This window comes from Dreissena polymorpha, chromosome 9, assembly GCF_020536995.1.
Source record: "Dreissena polymorpha isolate Duluth1 chromosome 9, UMN_Dpol_1.0, whole genome shotgun sequence".
NCBI classification, from domain to species: Eukaryota; Metazoa; Mollusca; class Bivalvia; order Myida; family Dreissenidae; genus Dreissena; species Dreissena polymorpha.
The window spans coordinates 77426551-77446320 of record NC_068363.1 but is presented as its reverse complement, the minus strand read 5'-3'; the positions used below and the strand labels follow the sequence as shown (position 1 = coordinate 77446320).

The 19770-nt window shown below is 36.4% G+C and overlaps 2 protein-coding genes across 34 annotated transcripts in view; both read left to right on the top strand.

Moving 5' to 3' along the window:
* Positions 1-19770, top strand: part of LOC127846667 (methionine--tRNA ligase, cytoplasmic-like) — a 168699-nt gene that overhangs the window by 51083 nt on the left and 97846 nt on the right. For 3 of the 33 annotated variants that reach the window (XM_052378123.1, XM_052378120.1, XM_052378119.1), the window contains exons 11-20: positions 159-345; positions 733-903; positions 3460-3673; positions 4776-4909; positions 5433-5512; positions 6884-7015; positions 8018-8122; positions 8904-9087; positions 9247-9342; positions 9685-9774. The exons of 9 other annotated variants lie outside the window; for them this stretch is intronic. In XM_052378123.1, the coding sequence (XP_052234083.1) occupies positions 159-345; positions 733-903; positions 3460-3673; positions 4776-4909; positions 5433-5512; positions 6884-7015; positions 8018-8122; positions 8904-9087; positions 9247-9342; positions 9685-9774 (1393 nt within the window). Of the gene's footprint in view, positions 1-158; positions 346-732; positions 904-3459; positions 3674-4775; positions 4910-5432; positions 5513-6883; positions 7016-8017; positions 8123-8903; positions 9088-9246; positions 9343-9684; positions 9775-10920; positions 11179-11556; positions 12802-19770 lie in introns of those variants that run through there. 21 more of the 33 variants (XM_052378127.1, XM_052378125.1, XM_052378126.1 and 18 more) reach the window with 10 other exon arrangements.
* On the top strand, positions 15144-17698 carry LOC127846671 (uncharacterized). Its single transcript, XM_052378157.1, has 3 exons — positions 15144-15565; positions 16045-17042; positions 17329-17698. The coding sequence occupies exons 1-3, from the start codon at positions 15231-15233 to the stop codon at positions 17679-17681; spliced, it is 1686 nt and encodes a 561-aa protein (XP_052234117.1). The 5' UTR covers positions 15144-15230; the 3' UTR covers positions 17682-17698.

Genomic DNA, 19770 nt, shown 5'->3' with positions numbered 1-19770 from the left:
TTTTAATAATACATATAAGAAAATATACAATTATTGAAATAAGAAAAAACATGCTTAAAAAAATAGTATTATGATAGAAATAACAACATAAATAATATAAATAGTTACAATGCTAATAAATACATTAATAAATACCTAATTGCACTCGTCCCTGGCAGGTTCCTTGCAGACAGGTTCGCGGAGGGCACATGTCCCATGTGTAAGTACGATGACGCCCGTGGAGACCAGTGTGACGCCTGCGGAAAGCTTATCAACGCTGTGGAACTCATCAACCCAAAATGTAAACTGTGTGGCAACAGGCCAAAGGTCCGGTCCAGTGAGCATCTTTTCCTGGATCTTCCCAAGGTAGGGAATGCTGTTCAATTGGGATGCTTGTTTCTTGTTTGCATAAACCCTGTCCTTCTCGTAATATGGGTGAAAATGTCTGTATGCAACCAGCAGAAACCAGAGCAGCCTGTGAGTAAATTGCAGTCTGTTCAGGTTTCATGCTGTTTGCTGCTCATCACTGTTCAAAGGTTTAAAATTAAGCCTTTTAAACTTGAGTCTAGTGGGAAAAGTCGTACATTTAATTTGATTTTCTAAGGGACTACAAACTCATCAAACTTTGATTCAAAGCGTTAAAGAGAACCTATTGCAGCAAAGCAGAGCTAAGTCACTGATATTTGCTTGAAAAATGTTTGTTTTGTAACACAGACAAAAGTCGTAAATAAAAATTGATACAACTTACCACAGGCAGAGCCGAAGCTCCAAGTCCACCTGGACAGTGTGTTCCAGACTGGATTGTGGACGAACAATGCGAAGGTGATCACCAAGTCCTGGATACGAGACGGGCTCAAACCTCGGTGCATCAGTCGTGACCTCAAGTGGGGAATACCGGTGCCCCTAGAGGGCTTCACAGACAAGGTGCAACATTTGTAATGAGTGTACATTAATTTGACTAGCTGGAAACAAACAGGGCTTAATGCATGTGCGTAAAGTGTTGTCTCTGATTAACGTTTTCAGTCAGCAAAGGCTAATCAGGGACAACACTTTCTTCTGTTATGTTTTTTATGCCCCCAGAGCGAATGATCAGGGTGTATATTGTTTTTGGCGTGTCTGTCTGTAATTGTAGGTTTGTGTCTGTCCCAAACTTTTAACCTTGCTCATAAAATGATTACTCTTGGTTCTATGTTCTTTAAACTTCACATGTGCATGCATATCATTGAGATCTACAATCAAACATGGTTTGAGGTAACTAGGTCAAGGTCAAGGTCACTGTGATCTTTACATTCAAAATATAACCTTGTTTCTAAAATAGCTGCCTTGCGGCTTAAAAGCACAGTAGGGGGCATTGTTTCACAAAAACAGCTCTTGTTTTTAACCAGGTTTTCTGAAGGAAAAAACTGGTTATTAGATTGGAGATGTCGGTGGGCATGCTGGCGGGCGGGAAAAGCTTGTCCGGGCCATAACTTTGTCGTTCATTGTCAGATTTTAAAATCAGTTGGCACATTTGTTCACCATCATTAGATGGTGTGTCACGCGAAAGAATTACGTCGTATCTCCAAGGTCAAGGTCACAAATTGAGTTTGAAGGTCAAAAATGGCCATAAGTGAGCTTGTCCGGGCCATAACTTTGTCTTTTATTGTCAGATTTTAAAATCATTTGGCACATTTGTTCATTATCATTAGACGATGTGTAGCGCGAAAGAATCACGTCGATATCTCCAAGGTCAAGGTCACAATTTGAGTTTTAAGGTAAAAAATGGCCATAAATGACCTTGTCTGGGTCATTACTATGTCATTCATTGTGACATTTTAAAATCATTTGGCACATATGTTCTCCATTATTTGACGGTGTGTGGCGCGAAAGAAGTACGCCAATATCTCCAAGGTCAAGGTCGACACAACTAAAAATAGATTGATTTTGAAACTACTATGTAACTATGAACAATCAGTAACAATGCACATTTTGATTTTGAGTTGTCTCTCTTTATCAGACTTTTTTTATGTCCCCCACTATAGTAGTGGGGACATATTGTTTTTGCCCTGTCTGTTGGTCTGTCTGTTGGTCTGTCTGTTGGTCTGTTGGTCTGTTTGCGCCAACTTAAACATTTTGCAATAACTTTTGTTATATTGAAGATAGCAACTTCATATTTGGCATGCATGTGTATCTCATGAAGCTGCACATTTTGAGTGGTGAAAGGTCAAGGTCATCCTTCAAGTTCAGAGGTCAAATATATGTGGCCCAAATCACTTATTTTATGAATACTTTTGCAATATTGAAGATAGCAACTTGATATTTGGCATGCATGTGTATCTCATGGAGCTGCACATTTTGAGTGGTGAAAGGTCAAGGTCAAGGTCATCCTTCACAAGGTCAAGGTCATCCTTCAAGGTCAAACAACATATAGGGGGACATTGTGTTTCACAAACACATCTTGTTCTAATTGAAATCAAGGTCAATTTTACACAAGGGGGTTAACAATACACATTTTTAATTGTCTCCCTTATCAGACTTTTTTTTCATCTGAAAACCTGGTTTTGTGACAATTTTGTCCCTTGTTGTTGTTTAAAAGAATGTCTGTTCTCAACAAAAATCTACTAAATCGGAAATTTTGTGTCAACTGCACATGCTAATCTGAGACGACACTAAATGCACATGCATAAAGCCCAGTTTTTCCAAGGCAAGGCTTATTTACTCTTAAGGTAATGTTATTGTCCCCTACCAGTGAAACCGGAGGAGACTTTTGGTTTGCGCTCTGTCTGTCAGTCTGTAAGTCAGTCTGTCACACTTTTCTGGATCCTGCGATAACTTTAACAGTTCTTCATATTTTTTCATGAAACTTGAAACATGTATAAATGGCAATATGGAGATTATGCGCCATTTCATTTTGTTCCTACGTCAAGAATTCTGGTTGCTATGGCAACAAATAAAAAAAAAAATTCTGACAATAGTGGGATTTCTGACAATGGTGGAGCCGGTAGGGGACTATATTGCTTGGCAATAGTCTTGTTTATTATATGTTACTCTAAATGGCAACAAATATATATAAAAAATACCGACAATGGTGGAGTTTCACCGGTAGGGGACAATATTGCTTGGCAATCTCTTGTTTCATGTTGTTTCATGCTTAAATGTTGAATTCAGGTGCAGAAACATTAAAACCTCTCTGCCAATATAATATTGATTTTTTTGAAATTATTCCTATAGCCATGCTGCTCAACCACTGATTCAAATAGGATGGTAATCAGTTACTGGTAAAGCATGTGCACTCGGTGCTGGAAAACCATACATGTACATGTATAACCCAGTAAACTTGTGAGTAGTTGACTGCAGTGACATGATTAAAGATTAATCCATTTACCTAAAGTGTCGTCCCATATTAGCATTAAAATCTTCAGGCCTTTTTCTGTGTCCACTTATTTCTCCATTTTCGAATGAATTGATTTCTTTCTTTTACATGCACATAATTTTTTCCAGGTGTTTTACGTTTGGTTTGACGCCCCCATCGGCTACATCTCAATCACTGCCAACTACACCGAGCACTGGGCACACTGGTGGAAGAACCCAGAACACGTCCAACTGTACAACTTTCTTGGGAAAGACAACGTCCCGTTCCACAGCGTGATTTTCCCTGCGTCACTGCTGGGAGCTGACGATCACTACACTGTGGTGGGGCACATGTCTGCTACAGGTGAGGACAGAAACCTCAAATGTCAATATAAACATTTAAGGCGCCTTCACTGTTCAGGAATTTCTAGTCAAAAGGAGATGCATGTAATGCTATCTCTGTATATTATATATTATATATTACTCAAAATAGCACCATATTTTATTACCATTCAGAGATTTGAATGTACCTCATTCAAAATGATTTTTCCCTTGTTAACAAATATAAACTTAAATGAGGAAAGTTAAACACATTTTATCAATTATATGTGTATCCACGCATAAATCATATATTGTTTACTTCAATTCAAAAAAAGAGACTAATTTGTTCTTATCACTTTGCCATTAATTGACCAATTCAAACAAGTTTGCTAATATTTATTAAAAAACAACAGTTCTGTCTATGTGTTCTGTGAAGAAATCTGCATACAATACTTGGGATTTCCCAACAGTGTACATGAATGTGTTAATCTTTTGGTACCTTTTCTTCTGTACATAAATTCTAGTTTTTCATTCATCAACGTTCTATCTAATTTAAAAACAAGCAAGATCATATATCTGCATGTATGCCTGCTTAAAAGTGAAGGGTCAAAGCAGTTTTCGAAATCACGTTAGTTATATTTTATGCTCTTAAACTATTTTCTTCCTGAGACTTGCCCTGGGAACACCGAGCTTAACCCTTTGCATGCTGGGAAATTTGTCGTCTGCTAAAATGTCATCTGCTGAATTCCTTAAATTAGCATTTTCTTCGATTTTTTTCAAAGAATATTATCAGTATAGCAAACAGTTTGGATCCTGATGAGACGCCACGTTCTGTGGCGTCTCATCTGGATCCAAACTGTTTGCACAGGCCTTCAAAATTCGGTTCCCGCACTGAAAGGGTTAATGCATATGCATTAAGTATCGTCCAAGATTATCCAGTGCAGTCTGAAGGTTAATCAACGAGAACACTGTCCGCTTTTAAAGTATTTTTGTTTTAATGAAGTCTCTTCCAAACACAAATCTAATCTAGGCTGAAAGTGTCGTCCATGAATAGCCTGTTTGGCCAGCACATGCTAATATGGGACGACACTTTAGGCAAATGGATTAAGAGTGGTTTTCTCATTGTGAGGCTTTCTATATTTTAGAGTACTTGAACTATGAGGACGGCAAGTTCTCCAAGAGTCGAGGCACGGGTGTGTTTGGTGATCAGGCACGTGACACTGGCATCCCAGCAGACATCTACAGGTTCTACCTGCTCTATGTGAGGCCAGAAACTCAGGTGAGGTTACAAACTACCATATCAATAATGTGTTATCTTGTTACCAGTTTCATAAGATTTCATGGGTTAATTTAGTTTTACCGCAGTCAATGATATCCAAAAAAGGAGTGGAATTAAAATTGATTTTGCAAAAGATCCAACTAACAGCTTGGATTTTTCAATGTTTTGGTAAATATTAAAGAGTAATTTATTACCCCTATAAGTTCTTAATGAAATCAATAATTTCATTGTAATAAACTATGATTTAAGTATGGGTAATTATGTTAAATGCACCAAACTAAGACAATCAAATCGAGGTTTTAGAGGCTTATTGTAGATTTACAGTATGCCTAAGCTTATGTTTAAGCTTGACCATATTTATTTATTTTGTCTGTGAAATGTATGTACATAATCAATTTATTTTAAGCTTGAAAAACATGTATTTATTTTTGTCTGTGATATGTTAACTAACTCAAGATGATCTTGTGTGCTTTGTTAAATGTAAAAATTCTAAATTGTATTTATTTCATATACACCAAAACAGGACAGCAGTTTCAGCTGGGATGATCTATTTTTAAAGAACAACAGCGAGCTTTTAAATAACCTTGGCAACTTCATAAACAGGTATGGAACATCATGATTTTGTTTGTTATAAGCAATTGTCAATATTCAGTTTTATATTGTTACATTAAAAGATCATCACTAGCCTGTTTTTTCGGTTTTAATTATCTTGTAATCTTGAATGATAAATTAACTTCTTCTGGAGGAGTTATTTCATGTTTAAAACATGAATGTAATGTTTGTATAATTGATTTTCTATTCAAATGATTCTGTTAGATGGGTTCTATGGATTATTTCTACTAGAGGCCTGTGGCCAGAGTGAATGATATCACAAAGTAATGGATCAATAGATTGGCTATACCAACTAAACTGGAATCTATCAGTTGACAATTGTAATGAATCTTATCCCTAAATTCAGCAACAGTAGAAGTCACTTCATAATTTTGCAAAATGGAAAAGTCACTTCTCCCTAAATTTGGGCAAGGATGACCCTGGTAGCTTGTATTTTTTCTTATGCCCCCGAATCGAATGATCGGGGTATATTGTTTTTGTTATGCCCCCGGATCGAATGGTCAGGGGTATATTGTTTTTGGCCTGTCTGTCATTCTATCACTCTGTCATTCTGTTCCAAAACTTTAACATTGGTCATAATGTTTGCAATATTGAAGCTAGCAACTTGATATTTGGCAAATTGGCATGCATGTTTATCTCATGGAGCTGCACATTTTGAGTGATGAAAGGTCAAGGTCATCTTTCAAAGTCACAGGTCAAATATATGGCTTCAAAGCCGCGCAGTAGGGGGCATTGTGTTTCTGACAAACACATTTCTTGTTTTTACTCGTAGTTATAAATGTCTTGTACTAAAATGTTGAATCTCAGAGCTTATCGGGTACATTCATTCTAGCTCCATAGTTCACAGTGAACTAATTTCAGTCAAGGTAAAAAAGAATCCTTTAGCTAAAATGGACTTGTTGTTTACCTAATACTGTACTTCTTTTACACACACAAAATACTTGAACATTCAAAGTTCTAAGCATTTCCAGTACATTAGTTCTGTGCTAAATTCTCATTCTCTGATCAGTATTTTGACATCTGTTTAGTATTCCAGTTTGTAAATTTTAAAAAGAGTTTAATTAAGTGGCCTGCATAACTTAAGTAAGCTGTTAAAAATCAGGTTTATAGTCTGATATTGACATACAAGCACATTTGCAGACAACTTTATATTAATCCCTGGGTCATATGTGCTCCATTCACCGTCTGCGTAGTCTGCAGCCATGGGACATTGGCATATTTTCCGCACAGATACCCATTCATACACCTGAGTGCAGAGAGGAAAACTTCTGATTATTTTCTTGCTGAAGAAAATTTCAGGGTTCAAGCAGTGATCAAACCAGGAAACTTTATCCTGAAACTTATAAAACTTTGATTTTTCAGAGCTCTGATGTTTGTGAGCAATAGTTTTGGTGGCAGTATACAACAGATGGACCTCTCAGCTGACGATTTCAATCTGATTGCTCTGGTGACGAGAGAGCTGCGTTCATACATTGACAATATGGAAAACGCAAGGTGTGCAAAAAATCTTGATGTGCACTCTGGGAAAACAGGGCTTAATGCAGTCTGCACAGGCTTATCAGGGCCAACACTTTCTGCTTTTGTTTTAATTTTAGTGTAAAGGAAGTCGGATTGTAGCAAAAATCCAGTTTAGGCGGAAAGTGTTGTCCCTGATTAGCCTGTGCATTTAACTTTTATTTCCAGAATAGATGCCAACTTGTTTTTAAGCCATGAAACTATTTTGATAAGCAAATAGCTACTCACAGACATCAGCAATATTGAAAACCCATGGTCTGCAGAAAACTTTCTGTAAGCTTAATAGTATTTATTAGCAATATTTTTATGACTTGTTGTTAAGCCATGTATCTTTTTATAAGGTAAACATATGTGTGTTAACATATACCATATGGAAAATACAAGGTTTGCAATTTTAAGTATTAATTGAATTTCATATATGCAAGAAAAGAAAGTAACTTCATTCAAAAGCAATTATGGTAATGACTAGATATTGCTCTCTGCATATTATATTTCAAATGTTAAATATGCTGTTTAATGTTCCAATTTACCAGTACATTTCATGGGGAAACAGATACATCAACAAAGTCTGTTACTTAATAAATCAATGCCTTTTATGGAATAAGGAAATCATTTGGAATACAAATACTTCATTTTGTTGAAGCAAAATATCAAGTGAGATGCAATTACAACGGATCTCCGCATTTATTGTGACAATGTCTTTACTCTTAAGTTATACATGCTAACCACCCAGCTACAAACCAGGCCATCTTGCTAAAGAGAATTTATATTTGGCTACAATTTTTTCTTCCATAAACCCCATTTAATCCCCAAATGACAAGAATTTGGTCTTTTCGAGGAAAATTTGGTCAACAAATATTTTGAGCCCGGGAAACTCCTGATACCAACATTTCAATGTCTTGTACTTGAAATAATTTATTTGAAAATTGATGTGTGAATAGGAACCAATTTTCAAGGTTGATTCTGTGTATCTTGTTCCAGAATTCGGGACTCCATCCGGAACGTTCTCAGCATATCTCGACTTGGGAACCAGTTCATGCAGGAAAACAAGCCATGGGTGCTCGTGAAAGGATCAGACATTGAGAAGTAAGGAACCAGACGGGTACTCATTTTTGTTCTGGTTGATATAATGAGCTATATATAAACGTCTGGAATTTGTTGAGAAGAAGCATATACATGTGATATTTCTGTAATATTATAAGTTGTAATAGTACTATAATTTGATGGACTTCAAGTCATATTGATCAGGCAGATTGTACCTGACCTAGATTGATTAGGCTGATAGTAGTTGACCTATATCAGTTGATGCCAGCAATATGTGTATATAAGTACAATATTCTAGTATATGGTACATGAAGGGATTAACATTAAATTTCAAGTCCACTAGTCAGTTGGGCTCGTATGCACTGCTATTAAACTGCTCGAACTTACTCCCTGATGAAAACCAAAACAATTGGCATATTGGGCTTTTAAAAAAGGATACAATAATTGCAAGGCAAGCCAGTATTTGCTATTGTTGGCACATATGCAAACACATTTAAAACATAAACAAAATATTACAAGGAGTTTAAATAAGCAGGTTCTCAAAATCCATTGACCAATACATTTCCTTCTTAGCCCCTATTTTATAAGTATTATCTGTAGGTATTTAAGAAGAACTAAATAAATAATAAGCGTTCATAACGGTGAACACAATTTAACTGTACATCCCTTATTATACAGCCTCTCAGCCTCTTATTATACAGCCTCTCAGCCTCTTACAGACAAATATAAGCCTCGCTATGAGCAAATTTTATGGAACTTAATTCTTGTGCATAAAATATCGTCCCAGTTAAGCCTTATTTTTTATTTCTCACATCGTCCAAAGGTCTCGTGCGGGTACAGTAGTGAGTCTGGCTGCAAACCTTGCCTGCTTGCTGTCCGTGTTGTTGCATCCGTACATGCCAGAGGTCAGCGCAACCATCCAGTGCCAGTTGAATGCCCCTCAGTCTTGCAATGTGGTCTATGAGGACTTTGTGTGTCACCTGGACCCCGGGCACAAGATTGGGCAGGTGTGTTGAAGGTTTCGTAATTCTTGTGCAGTTGGTGTTTTTGTTCAACCATCCACTCAAAGATTCCAGTCACAAAGAGTTAAAAATACAAAGTATTTGTCTGGTTGATATGCTCTTTATTCGGCTTCAAGCACTAACAAGTGCTTTTGTTATTTGCAGCCATCACCGCTGTTCCAGAAAATAGAATCAAGCACAATCGCAGAGTTAAAAAAACGCTTTGCGGGCCAGGGACCTGCTGCTCCCAGCAAACCCAAGGTGATTGTCAACAAATTAGTTCTCATTTATTTTAAATAAAAAATTAAAAACAAAGTATGCAGTAGAAAATGATAACAAGAAAACCCTGACACAAGTAAAAAAAGTATTAAACAAATGTAAAAAAGTATTAGAAGGATGCAAACTTTGAAAATTCTTTGTTAACAGTTTAGTAACAGCCATTATATATATGTTTCCAACAAAATGTTGAGTAATACAAAATCTTGATCTAAAAAAATCAGATGTTACAATAACACAATATACATACAGAAGAGCACATTTATCTCTAATACATTACTTTAATTTTGATCTCAAGCACATTATCTCATACATTTCTTGTTACAGCCTAAGAAAGGAGGGGAACCTTCACAAAACTCCCAGACAGCAACCAGTCCTGCGGAGGTAGAGCGATTACAAGGGGAGGTAACAAGTCAGGTCAGTCAAAGAGAGGTTATATGGGGAGGAAATCAATCATGTGGGTCACAGTGAGGTTACAAAGGGAGATTACAGAGAATATGAATTATATGGAGTGGTTTCAAGGGGAGTTAATAAAGAAGGGGAATTATATGGAATGGTTATATGGGGAGATAATAAAGAAAGTGAATTATATTGAGTGGTTACACTGGAGTACATTGTAAGTAAAGAAGGTGAATTATGTGGAGTGGTTACAAGGGAGTAAATAAAGAAGCTGAATAATATGGAGTGGTTACAAGGGGGGTGGGGTTGATGAAGAACATGAATTATATGGAGTGGTTACAAGAGGAGGTAATATAGGACGTGTATTATATTAATAGGTTTCATGGGCAGGTAAGCAAAAAGGTGAATAATATGGGGGGTTTACAAGGGGAGGTACTATGTAATAAGGAAGGTAAATCATATAGATGGTTTACAAGGGGAGGTAACACAATGGTGGATTAATGGGTTCAAGAGGGGATAATAAAACAGGAAAGTTATATAAGTTAAGCTACACTGAAAGGTATACAATCAGCTGAGTTATATAGAAGTTAAAAAACCGACGAGTCATTTACTACATCACATGTTCATGTCACAGTACATGTAAGTAAGAAATTGTCATTATATGATGATTTAAACGTTGATAATACTTAATGTGTGGTGATAAAAGCCAGGGGTGTGGAAGTACAATGGCCATTTGGTCCGAAGCAGCTTCACAACAGTCCTGCTAGCTTAGTTGGTAAAGCAATAAAGCCCTTGCTTTGTGGGTATGATTACCGGTTAATAGTTCACTCTGATATGACTAATATAATGATGAAACACCCAAATAAACAAACAGAAGTATTCTTCCTGATGAGTAAATTGGTCCTATCTACTTATTAAAGAACAATAACAATATCAAGGTGTGAAAATGATAAAAGTTGGAAGTTTATTATCTTTATATTAAATGTTTATGTTAAAAAGAATGCATGTGTTCAATTTATAATTAACGAGACCAAAAACACTGAAATGCTCAGAATAACATATATCAGTATTTTTATATGTCCATAGACAAATAACACATGTTGATTAAGGATAATGTCTACACCCGATGTCTGATTTAATGTTATGCTCTATTGATATTTACAGGCGAACAAGGTTCGAGACTTGAAAGCAAAGAAGGCAGAGAAGGGTGTAATAGACGCCGAAGTGAAGATCCTCCTGGATCTAAAGAAACAGCTTGCTGACGCACAAGTACCCTCTGCCGTCACAGAAACCGGGGGAGGTAAAAAGAAGGGTGAGAAGGGAGATCAGCCAGGGGTGAAACAGGAGGTGAAAGTAACAGCCAACAACGTGACTTCCAGTCCTGCAGAAGTTGAGAGACTAAATAAGCTTGTTACTGAGCAGGTATGTATTAGATATTAGCACCACAAGAAAGTGTTCTATTTACAGCCCATTTATTTATGCTAGATTATGCTTTTATGTGATTTTATTGAAAAGTTGCATTTGATAGAGATTTGCAGTTTCCATATTTAAAAATTAATTTTTTCAAAAGAGACTTGCTGTTGGTGGCTGTTGCAATGATGAAATGGAGTTGGTAAGATCTCAAGATCTTGCCGAGTATTGGTTCCTCACAGGAAACGAATTTTCTCTAAAGTTTAATGCCCTCGATGCAAGCAAGCTTAATAAATATGTTTAAATCAAACGAAGTTACTTTGTTTAATGCATTTATTTATTATTGTCCATGCATATGTTAAAAGCGTGTTGTGTCTATTTTTTCGCCAGGGTAACAAAGTTAGAGAATTGAAGACCGCAAAGGCAGAGAAAGCGCTGGTTGACACAGAAGTGTCCAAACTTCTTGACCTCAAACGTCAGCTTGCACTTGCCCAAGGAGAGAACCCTGATGCCTCACCAGCAGGAGAGAAACAGAAGGGCAAGAAAAAGTAATAACAACTTCAGAGGAGGCAATTGGAAAAGCCTTAAACAATGGCTATTTGAATGAACTATTTGAAATATTTGCCTATATAATGGTGTTATATACTATACAACACTTGTTTTTATGCCCCCGGTAGGGTGGCATATAGCAGTTGAACTGTCCGTCAGCATGTCAGTCAGTCTGTTCGTCCGTCCGAAAAAAACTTTAACATTGGCCTTAACTTTTTCACTATTGAAGTTAGCAACTTGATATTTGGCATGCATGTGAATCTCATGGAGCTGAACATTTTGAGTGGTGAAAGGTGAAGGTGAAGGTCATCCTTTAAGGTCAAATGTGAAATATATGGCGTCTGTCCGTCTCAAAATTTTAACATTGGCCATAACTTTTTCAATATTGAAGATAGCAAATTGATATTTGGCATGCATGTGTATCTCATGAAGCTGCACATTTTGAGTGGTGGAAGTTCAAGGTCAAGGTCATCCTTCAAGTTTAAAGGTTAAAAAGAAAATAAAAAAATATTTTTTTCAAAGCAGCGTTCTCATGAAGCTGCACATTTTGAGTGGTGGAAGTTCAAGGTCGAGGTCATCCTTCAAGGTCAAGGTCATCCTTCAAGGTCAAAGGTAAAAAAAATAATTTCAAAGTGGCGTTATCATAAAGCTGCACATTTTGAGTGGTGGAGGTTTAAGGTCAAGGTCATCCTTCAAGGTCAAGGTCATCCTTGAAGGTCGAAGGTAAAAAAATATAAAAAATTATGCGGGGCAATAGGGAGCATTGTGTTTCTGACGAACACATCTCTTGTTATTGTCAGAGTACTGCATGTAATACATGTATCAAAGTTTTATTTGACACAGAGAGTTACTATACATATGACTACCCTCTTGAAATTCTTTAAACTGCTTTAAACGAAACTGTATGAAACAACTCTCAAATTAACTATATTACTTGAATATGTTTTTATTTTGCTAGTATTTATCAATCAGATCTTAACCCGGTTTCTGTGTTTTGCAATAATAGTGCAAATATTTGTTTATAAGAGCTTTTGAAAGTTGAATTTGTGCACTTGTATTTATTTAATAAATAAACGAAAATCATTATTAATTGTTTGTTATGTATTGATATGTTTTCATGTCTCAAGCGTTTTGTTGTGAGTGTTTCTCTTGTATTATACTTACATGCAAGCCGTAAGTTCTGTACAGTTGAAACCTTACATATATAAAATAACGACACTTTTTTAATTGCTCCCTAAGTTATTAGAATATATCATCTGCTGCCATATCCTTAACCACTTGGACTGGCACAAAGTATAAACAAACGTTTATCATGCTTCCGCTCAGGATAATCTTGTAAAACAGCCGATGACATGCTCGGATACTACAATCATAGCAAACAGGTTGACACCATAATACTTGATTTTAGTAAGGCCTTTGCCGCTGTGCTCAACCAACGCCTACTGCTGAAGCTTGATAACTATGCTATTCACGGTCAAATACTCCAAAAAATCTCCTTACCCACCGACTATTGTGTGTGGTAGTTGGAGAGAATTCCGACCATTTTAGTGTAGGCGCCGGCGTACCTTAAGGCACAGTGTTAGGCCTCCTGCTTGTTCTCTGCCATATCAATGACGTGCCAGACAGAGTAAGTCTCACGTACAACTATTTGCAGATAACTGCCAACAGTAAAGAACTATGACCTAAATCAAAGACCATAGGATCTCAAATAAGACCTTGACAACCTACAAAAGTGGACCCATATAAGGGTAATGCGGTTTAACGCCAAGAAATGATATCTCCTCAGTACCCAATCCTAGGCTACTTTTTTGTACACTATTGACAACGCAATTTAAAAACGTCAAATGTAACTTATATTAAGGCATTACTTTATCCAATGATCTGGAATGGAAAACCAACACACTTCCCAAAAAGGACCAACTTTACACCAGGTTTCTTGAGACGTTACATAATTTAGATACTGTGCCATAGCTGCTGGAAAACCGAATGCCAGTCTAGCGTCAGTATGCCGGGTTTGCAGGGATGGCCATCCAAGGGAGGCGATCATATGGCTTGGGCTGCTTTTCCTCCAGTAGTCTCCCTTGACGAATCATGCAGCTCTGCGCTGTACTGATTCTAGCTGGGATATGTTTCCCGCTGTAGATGAGTATTCCAGGATTGGGCGCACTAGGGCCTTGTAGCATCGGTCCTTCACATCAGTCGGGCATTTGCTGATATGTTTTCTCAGTAAGGCAAGGGAGTTGTTGGCTTTTTTGGAGATCTCATCAACATGACTTTTCCCGAGCAGTTTTTCATAAAATTGCGGATCCCATAGTTGTCCTGCTTGATGGAAAGTCTCTTGTGGGGTATCTTGTCGAACGCTTTGCTAAATTCAAGTAGCATAACATCTATCTGGTTACCGTCGTCCGATCATGAGGCAATGTCTTGTATCATGAGTACAAGTTGGCGTTCGCAGAAACGTCTTTCCTTGAAACAATGCTGACTATAAGTGAGGATACCATAGATGATATGCTCCATGGTTTTGGAACAGATTGCGGTCAGGAATATCGGCCTGAATTTTGCAGTAGCTGTGCGATCGCCCTTCTTGAATATTGGAGTGACCATAGCGTGCGTCAAGTCGTCGAGTACTGTTTACTCGGACCTTGCGTAAGGCAGGCTTGAAACACTAGTGTCAGTGCAGGGGCAATCCCATTGGCGAATTTCATTGAGGAATTGTGGTGACAGGCCTTCTGGCCATTGTGCCTTGTGGGGGTTTAGGTTTAGCAGAAGCTTTCTTATACCGTTTTCAGTTATGTCGAAGGGTCTATCAATATGAATATCGATCCTATGTGAAACGTCTTAGACCAAAACGCATATTAAGGGCTAAGCAATTTAAGAACTACATCCACAAAAATCAGTGAACAAAAAGTAAGTGCTACCAACCAATACGTACCAACAATGATACATTTAAATACTAAATACTATTTCTTTCCGCGAACCATTTTGACTAAAATTTACTTAGTGACAGCACTGCGAATTCATCTTCATAGTGTTTTACGGGTGAAGGTATCAGTAAAAGTAACAGATTTATCCTGCACATATTTACTTCATGCGCTCTCCCCGTTTACTAGAAGGCAAACTCGGTTACGTCAACTTATTGAGAAGTCGAGCAGTCGGCTAATGCTCCGATAATTAATGCTGGTACAATGGTACACATGAATATTGCTAGAATTTGCTTAATAATTATTAATCTATTTTGTCAAAAGAACGCGCAATTAAAAGTCCGTGCCAATACCTACCCATCAATACGCAAAACACAAATAGTTATTTTGAAACTCGCATTATAGATGACACGAATCTTAGGACCTAAATTTCATTTTTTGTAGTAAGCTATCTTTCTAGGTCAGTTGATGTTATCGATAAGATACGTAATCATGTGACACGTTCTTAAACTCTTATCAGAACAAAACTTTCAAGACAGTTAAATGCTTGATTTAATCAGATATTTGTGTATCATATATAGATATATTTTTTAAATGGCAACATTTACTCGGTCATCAGTGTATAAAGGATCGGATATCATGCTGGATTATTCTTGCATGCCCTGTGAAGAAAAAGGTTTTTCAAAAGAGGCGGAAGTATATTGTGAAAAATGCACAACATTTTACTGTGGATCGTGTTTAAACTTGCACAATCAGTTGTATAAAACACACACGAGGTATGAAAGATCCGATATGAAACATTGGCCACTAGCTAGGGCTACACGAGATTGTGTAGAGAAGTGTGAGTTACACATGGACGAGAAATTGAAACTTTTTTGTGAGGACCACGAAAAGCTCTGTTGCAACACTTGCATATCGCTGAACCATCGGTATTATTTTCTTTGAAAATTTATTTTATTCTTAAGGCTGAGTCAGAAAACGTTAAAGATGTTGAATTAGTCTGTGTAAGTAATATTTATGATGCAAAACGTGGTTTGTGTCGCCACGCCATGGGTTTCGTCATTATCATAACTTTGGAAATATTTGTATACGTTGATATGCTTTGCATCATTACAATTATTACCTTTCTTGTAAATTACTGCCATTTTATTAATCTTTTAAAAATTGCCAATTATTCAACTGTACTAGATAGATTATTTAAATATACAGAGGTCTAAAATTATTTTTCTTATTTAATCGAATAACGTATGCTATTCATATCCATGTGCACTTGTATGACCATTCTAGAGCCACATATTTTCCAAAATGTACACAACATATCGGATATTTAAGATTACGCAAACTACATATAAATATTGTATTATGACAAAACAACATAATATTGACCTGTTCAATATTGTATTTTCAGTCAGTGCGCTAAGGTGTCTCTCATAACAGATTTAGTAAATATCACGTCACCTGGAGACCTTCAACAACTTTTTGATGACATCAAGACGATAAAGCAACAACTGAAAGAGCTACGAAAGAGTCGAGAGGAGAACATTGCGTCCTTGCAAGATTCATTGAAGAAAAGCAAACAATACATAACAGATGTGCGTAACAAAATTAACACTGTATTAGATAAGCTTGAGAAAATGACACTGACAGAGCTGGATGTTTCAATTGCAAACCTCAAGACAGACTTTAAAAAAGATGTTGACAACTGCAATAAGCTGTATGAGGAGTTGAAAAGTTTCAGAGATGCAATTCATGAAATAGGTGAAAACAATAATGAACTCGTCTTCGTAGCAAATCAAAAATGGTTGGAAATGAAAAAACAATCGGAATCTTATATACAAGAACTTTCCGGAAAACCTGGTATTTCATTATCGCTTCAGGCCAACACTAATATTGAAAAATATTTGTCGGAACTACATGGTTTGGGCATAATAATACACACAGATTTGGTTACTTCATATCGTGCATTATCTGTGATTTGTAAGACTGAGTTCAGTGTACATTCAAATGAAGATACCTATTTGTGCAGCATTTCAGGGGTATGTTTTCTTCCTGATAGTCAAATCGTCTTAACGGACTATTCGAACGCTTCGCTGAAACTGTTGAACCAGAAATATGAAGTGATCAGCAGAACTCCCCTGGTTACGCATGCGCACGACATATGCCATGTTTGTCCATCAGAGGTTGCGATTACTCTTAATAAGCATGCTACACACGAGGTGCAATTGTTTACAGTGGATAAAGGGAGACTGATCAAAGGCAGGACTCATCGGCTTGAGCATCAATGTATCGGAATTAGCCATCGACTGGGTGAGCTGTACATCACTTCGGGGTCTGCGCTGTACAAATACAGTCTGAGAGGGGAACTAATAAAGAAATTGTATGAAGATATATCTCATGAATATTCAGGTATTTGTACTTTTAATAAGAATACTAAATTTTCTTTTCATTTTATAATATCCGAATATGATTGTGCATGTATACACACGAATAATATAAACCACAAATAATCGCAATGTGACTTTCGAATGTGAGTGTATGAGTTGATTCTTGAAAATACCACTTAGTCCTACAAAATTACTTTTTTAACGCACCAACAAATTGCAACTTTCATAATTGTTTGTCAGTAGCATGGATTGTTGTATTTATATATAAGATTTAAATCAAGCATTTATCATGATATCTTGTTTGGCAGTGTTGAAGTGTGCATTGAGTCATAACGGCGACAGGATCTTCGTCACCGATCGTGGTAATAACAAGCTGCTTACACTTGCCAAGGATGGGGACGTTCTCTTCACGTTCTCTGATCCAGACATGCAAGTCCCATGGAATGTACACGTCTCAGCTGCGGGGCACATTCTCGTCTGTGGATATGAATCACGCACTGTTATACAGGTTGATAGCAGGGGGAGGAGAAAGATTGCCACTCTTGCTCGAGATGAGGATGGATTGATTGAACCAAAATCAGTGTTTTACAACACATATACAAACTCTGTCATAGTTGGGCAATCGAATAATCTTAAAATAATTGTATTTGATGTTAAATAAAATATGTTTTCATTTTCAAGATTACTAAATGTGTTTAATGCGTTTAATATTAGGTCAATAATACCTAGTTTAACATCGATTGCGTTACAGATTGTTATACATGATTGACAGATGGTTTTAGTAAGCAATATGCATAGTTACAATTAGTGTATGATTGACGTTCGTATAAATACCTTGTCGGGATAAAGCTCAACTTAAAATACAAAAATCTACATGATTTCAACTAACTGAACTTTTTGTGAGTTTGTGTAAGTTTCGAAACTTATTAGGACCCGTCCTCAAAGCTTCAATACATGAGTTCCTCGTTTAGTCCCAGCATTTCGGTCAATTTTGGCTGTTAAAAGCATCGATAATCAGAATAAAAATTAAGTATGTTGCTATCAGGTTAATGTTTGTTTACAATTATGCTTTTGTGATCAATTGTACTCTTAGTGGGTGTTTCGGAATGCCTTTAACCTCTTTGAATTCTATATACTTTATTTGACCTTTCACTGACACAATTGCAGCTTGAAAATGTAAAACACATGATGACAGAAACACATTTTTCATCGACAGTATTTGATGTTGTGACTATGTACAGGTAGTTTGTACTGTAGCAGTCCCTGACAATTCTACATGTATACAACGTTTTGTGCATGCGCTGGCATTGCTACATATTACTTGCTGGCTTTCATTTTTCCAAATAGTTGTGTTATATTTATTTATAAAAGAACTCACACATGTACGTTTGTCATTATATTGGTTTGTGTACATTGTTTGGTAAAAAAAATGGCTTCAATGTTGTTGTTTTTTCATATGCGATATAAGGTTATAGGCCTAGGGCCGTTTAGCCCTCTTATTAATCTTAAGTTTATATAATTTGTCCATAATGCATATATTCAAAATAGACGCGCTCTTTGCATCAGCAGGTGTACTTACTTTCGAAGTATTATTATTACTTTAACAGATACTTTGTATACTGCTTAAACAATAAATTGTATTCCAAGTGTTCAGGTGAGGTCTCATAAAAGACGGGACAAATGTCTTAATGGTCATACAAACTTATGGACATTTTTTTGGATACACAAACTTATATACATAAAATTTGTAACCAATGACGTTATCCTTCTGAGGATAATTTACATAAAAGACAGCACAACATTCTAGTACAATCTAACGCAAGCAAACTGTTTTAGTTTAAATTTTAACAAAGAATTATGAAAAAAATCTAGTACAGTTTTCATCAAATTTGTGGCACTGTAACACTTAAATGTTGTCAATTATTTTTCTAAATTGTCACCAATTGTTTAAATACGGCTGCAGACAGCATGCAACACAATTTTACCATGACGCTAGTGGAGTATTTTTCTTTTACCTATAACCGCAAATATACAATCGACGTTTTCATGAGGCTGACAAGGCCATCGGGGAAAACAAAGCAAAGCCACTTCTATATGAAGAAATCATGGAGTGCATTATATACTTGATTGGCTAAATTGTGGCAATATTTTAGTAAACCAATCACAAAGTTCACACATATCAGAAGTTGGATTCGAGAAACTTGATACCGGTATTTGTACCCGATTGTTATTTTCATTCTGAACATTTTGCTCCACACATTTTTGTCTGCGACTAAATCGCTTCTAGACCCATGCGACATCTTTGAAAAATATGCAATAAATTGCAAGTTTTAAGCCAGGTACAGAAACATTGATTTACTAAATATAACACATGTATATACGGTAATAAACACACATATTATTTAGATGTTATTGTCAGCAAGTAAATTGTTAATATTTATTAGGTTTGTTTATAAACCAACAACGAAAAATGTGTCGTACGGATGGATATGCAAATTATCTGCACCCAATACCCTATGAATACGAACATGAACACGAAAAGTATGCATAAACACATGGTAGCTCGCTGCGAACAAAGATAGCAAAAGGTATAGCTAAGTAAACACTTTACATAATTGATTTCTGGCATTAAACAATAATTTAGATAAATATCAAACAACACACTATAGTATTTGCATTTACATCCTAGCTATGTTATCAGTCTTTTTACAGTTTACAGTTTCTTCCGGAGATACATTACAGTGATCTGG

Bases quoted from the DNA above. Each gene is read 5' to 3' on its own strand.
- LOC127846671 (XM_052378157.1), top strand. From the start codon at position 15,231: ATGGCAACATTTACTCGGTCATCAGTGTATAAAGGATCGGATATCATG. The intron at 15,566-16,044 runs GTATTATTTTCT...TTGTATTTTCAG, and splicing joins TGCATATCGCTGAACCATCG to TCAGTGCGCTAAGGTGTCTC. The intron at 17,043-17,328 runs GTATTTGTACTT...CTTGTTTGGCAG, and splicing joins TATATCTCATGAATATTCAG to TGTTGAAGTGTGCATTGAGT.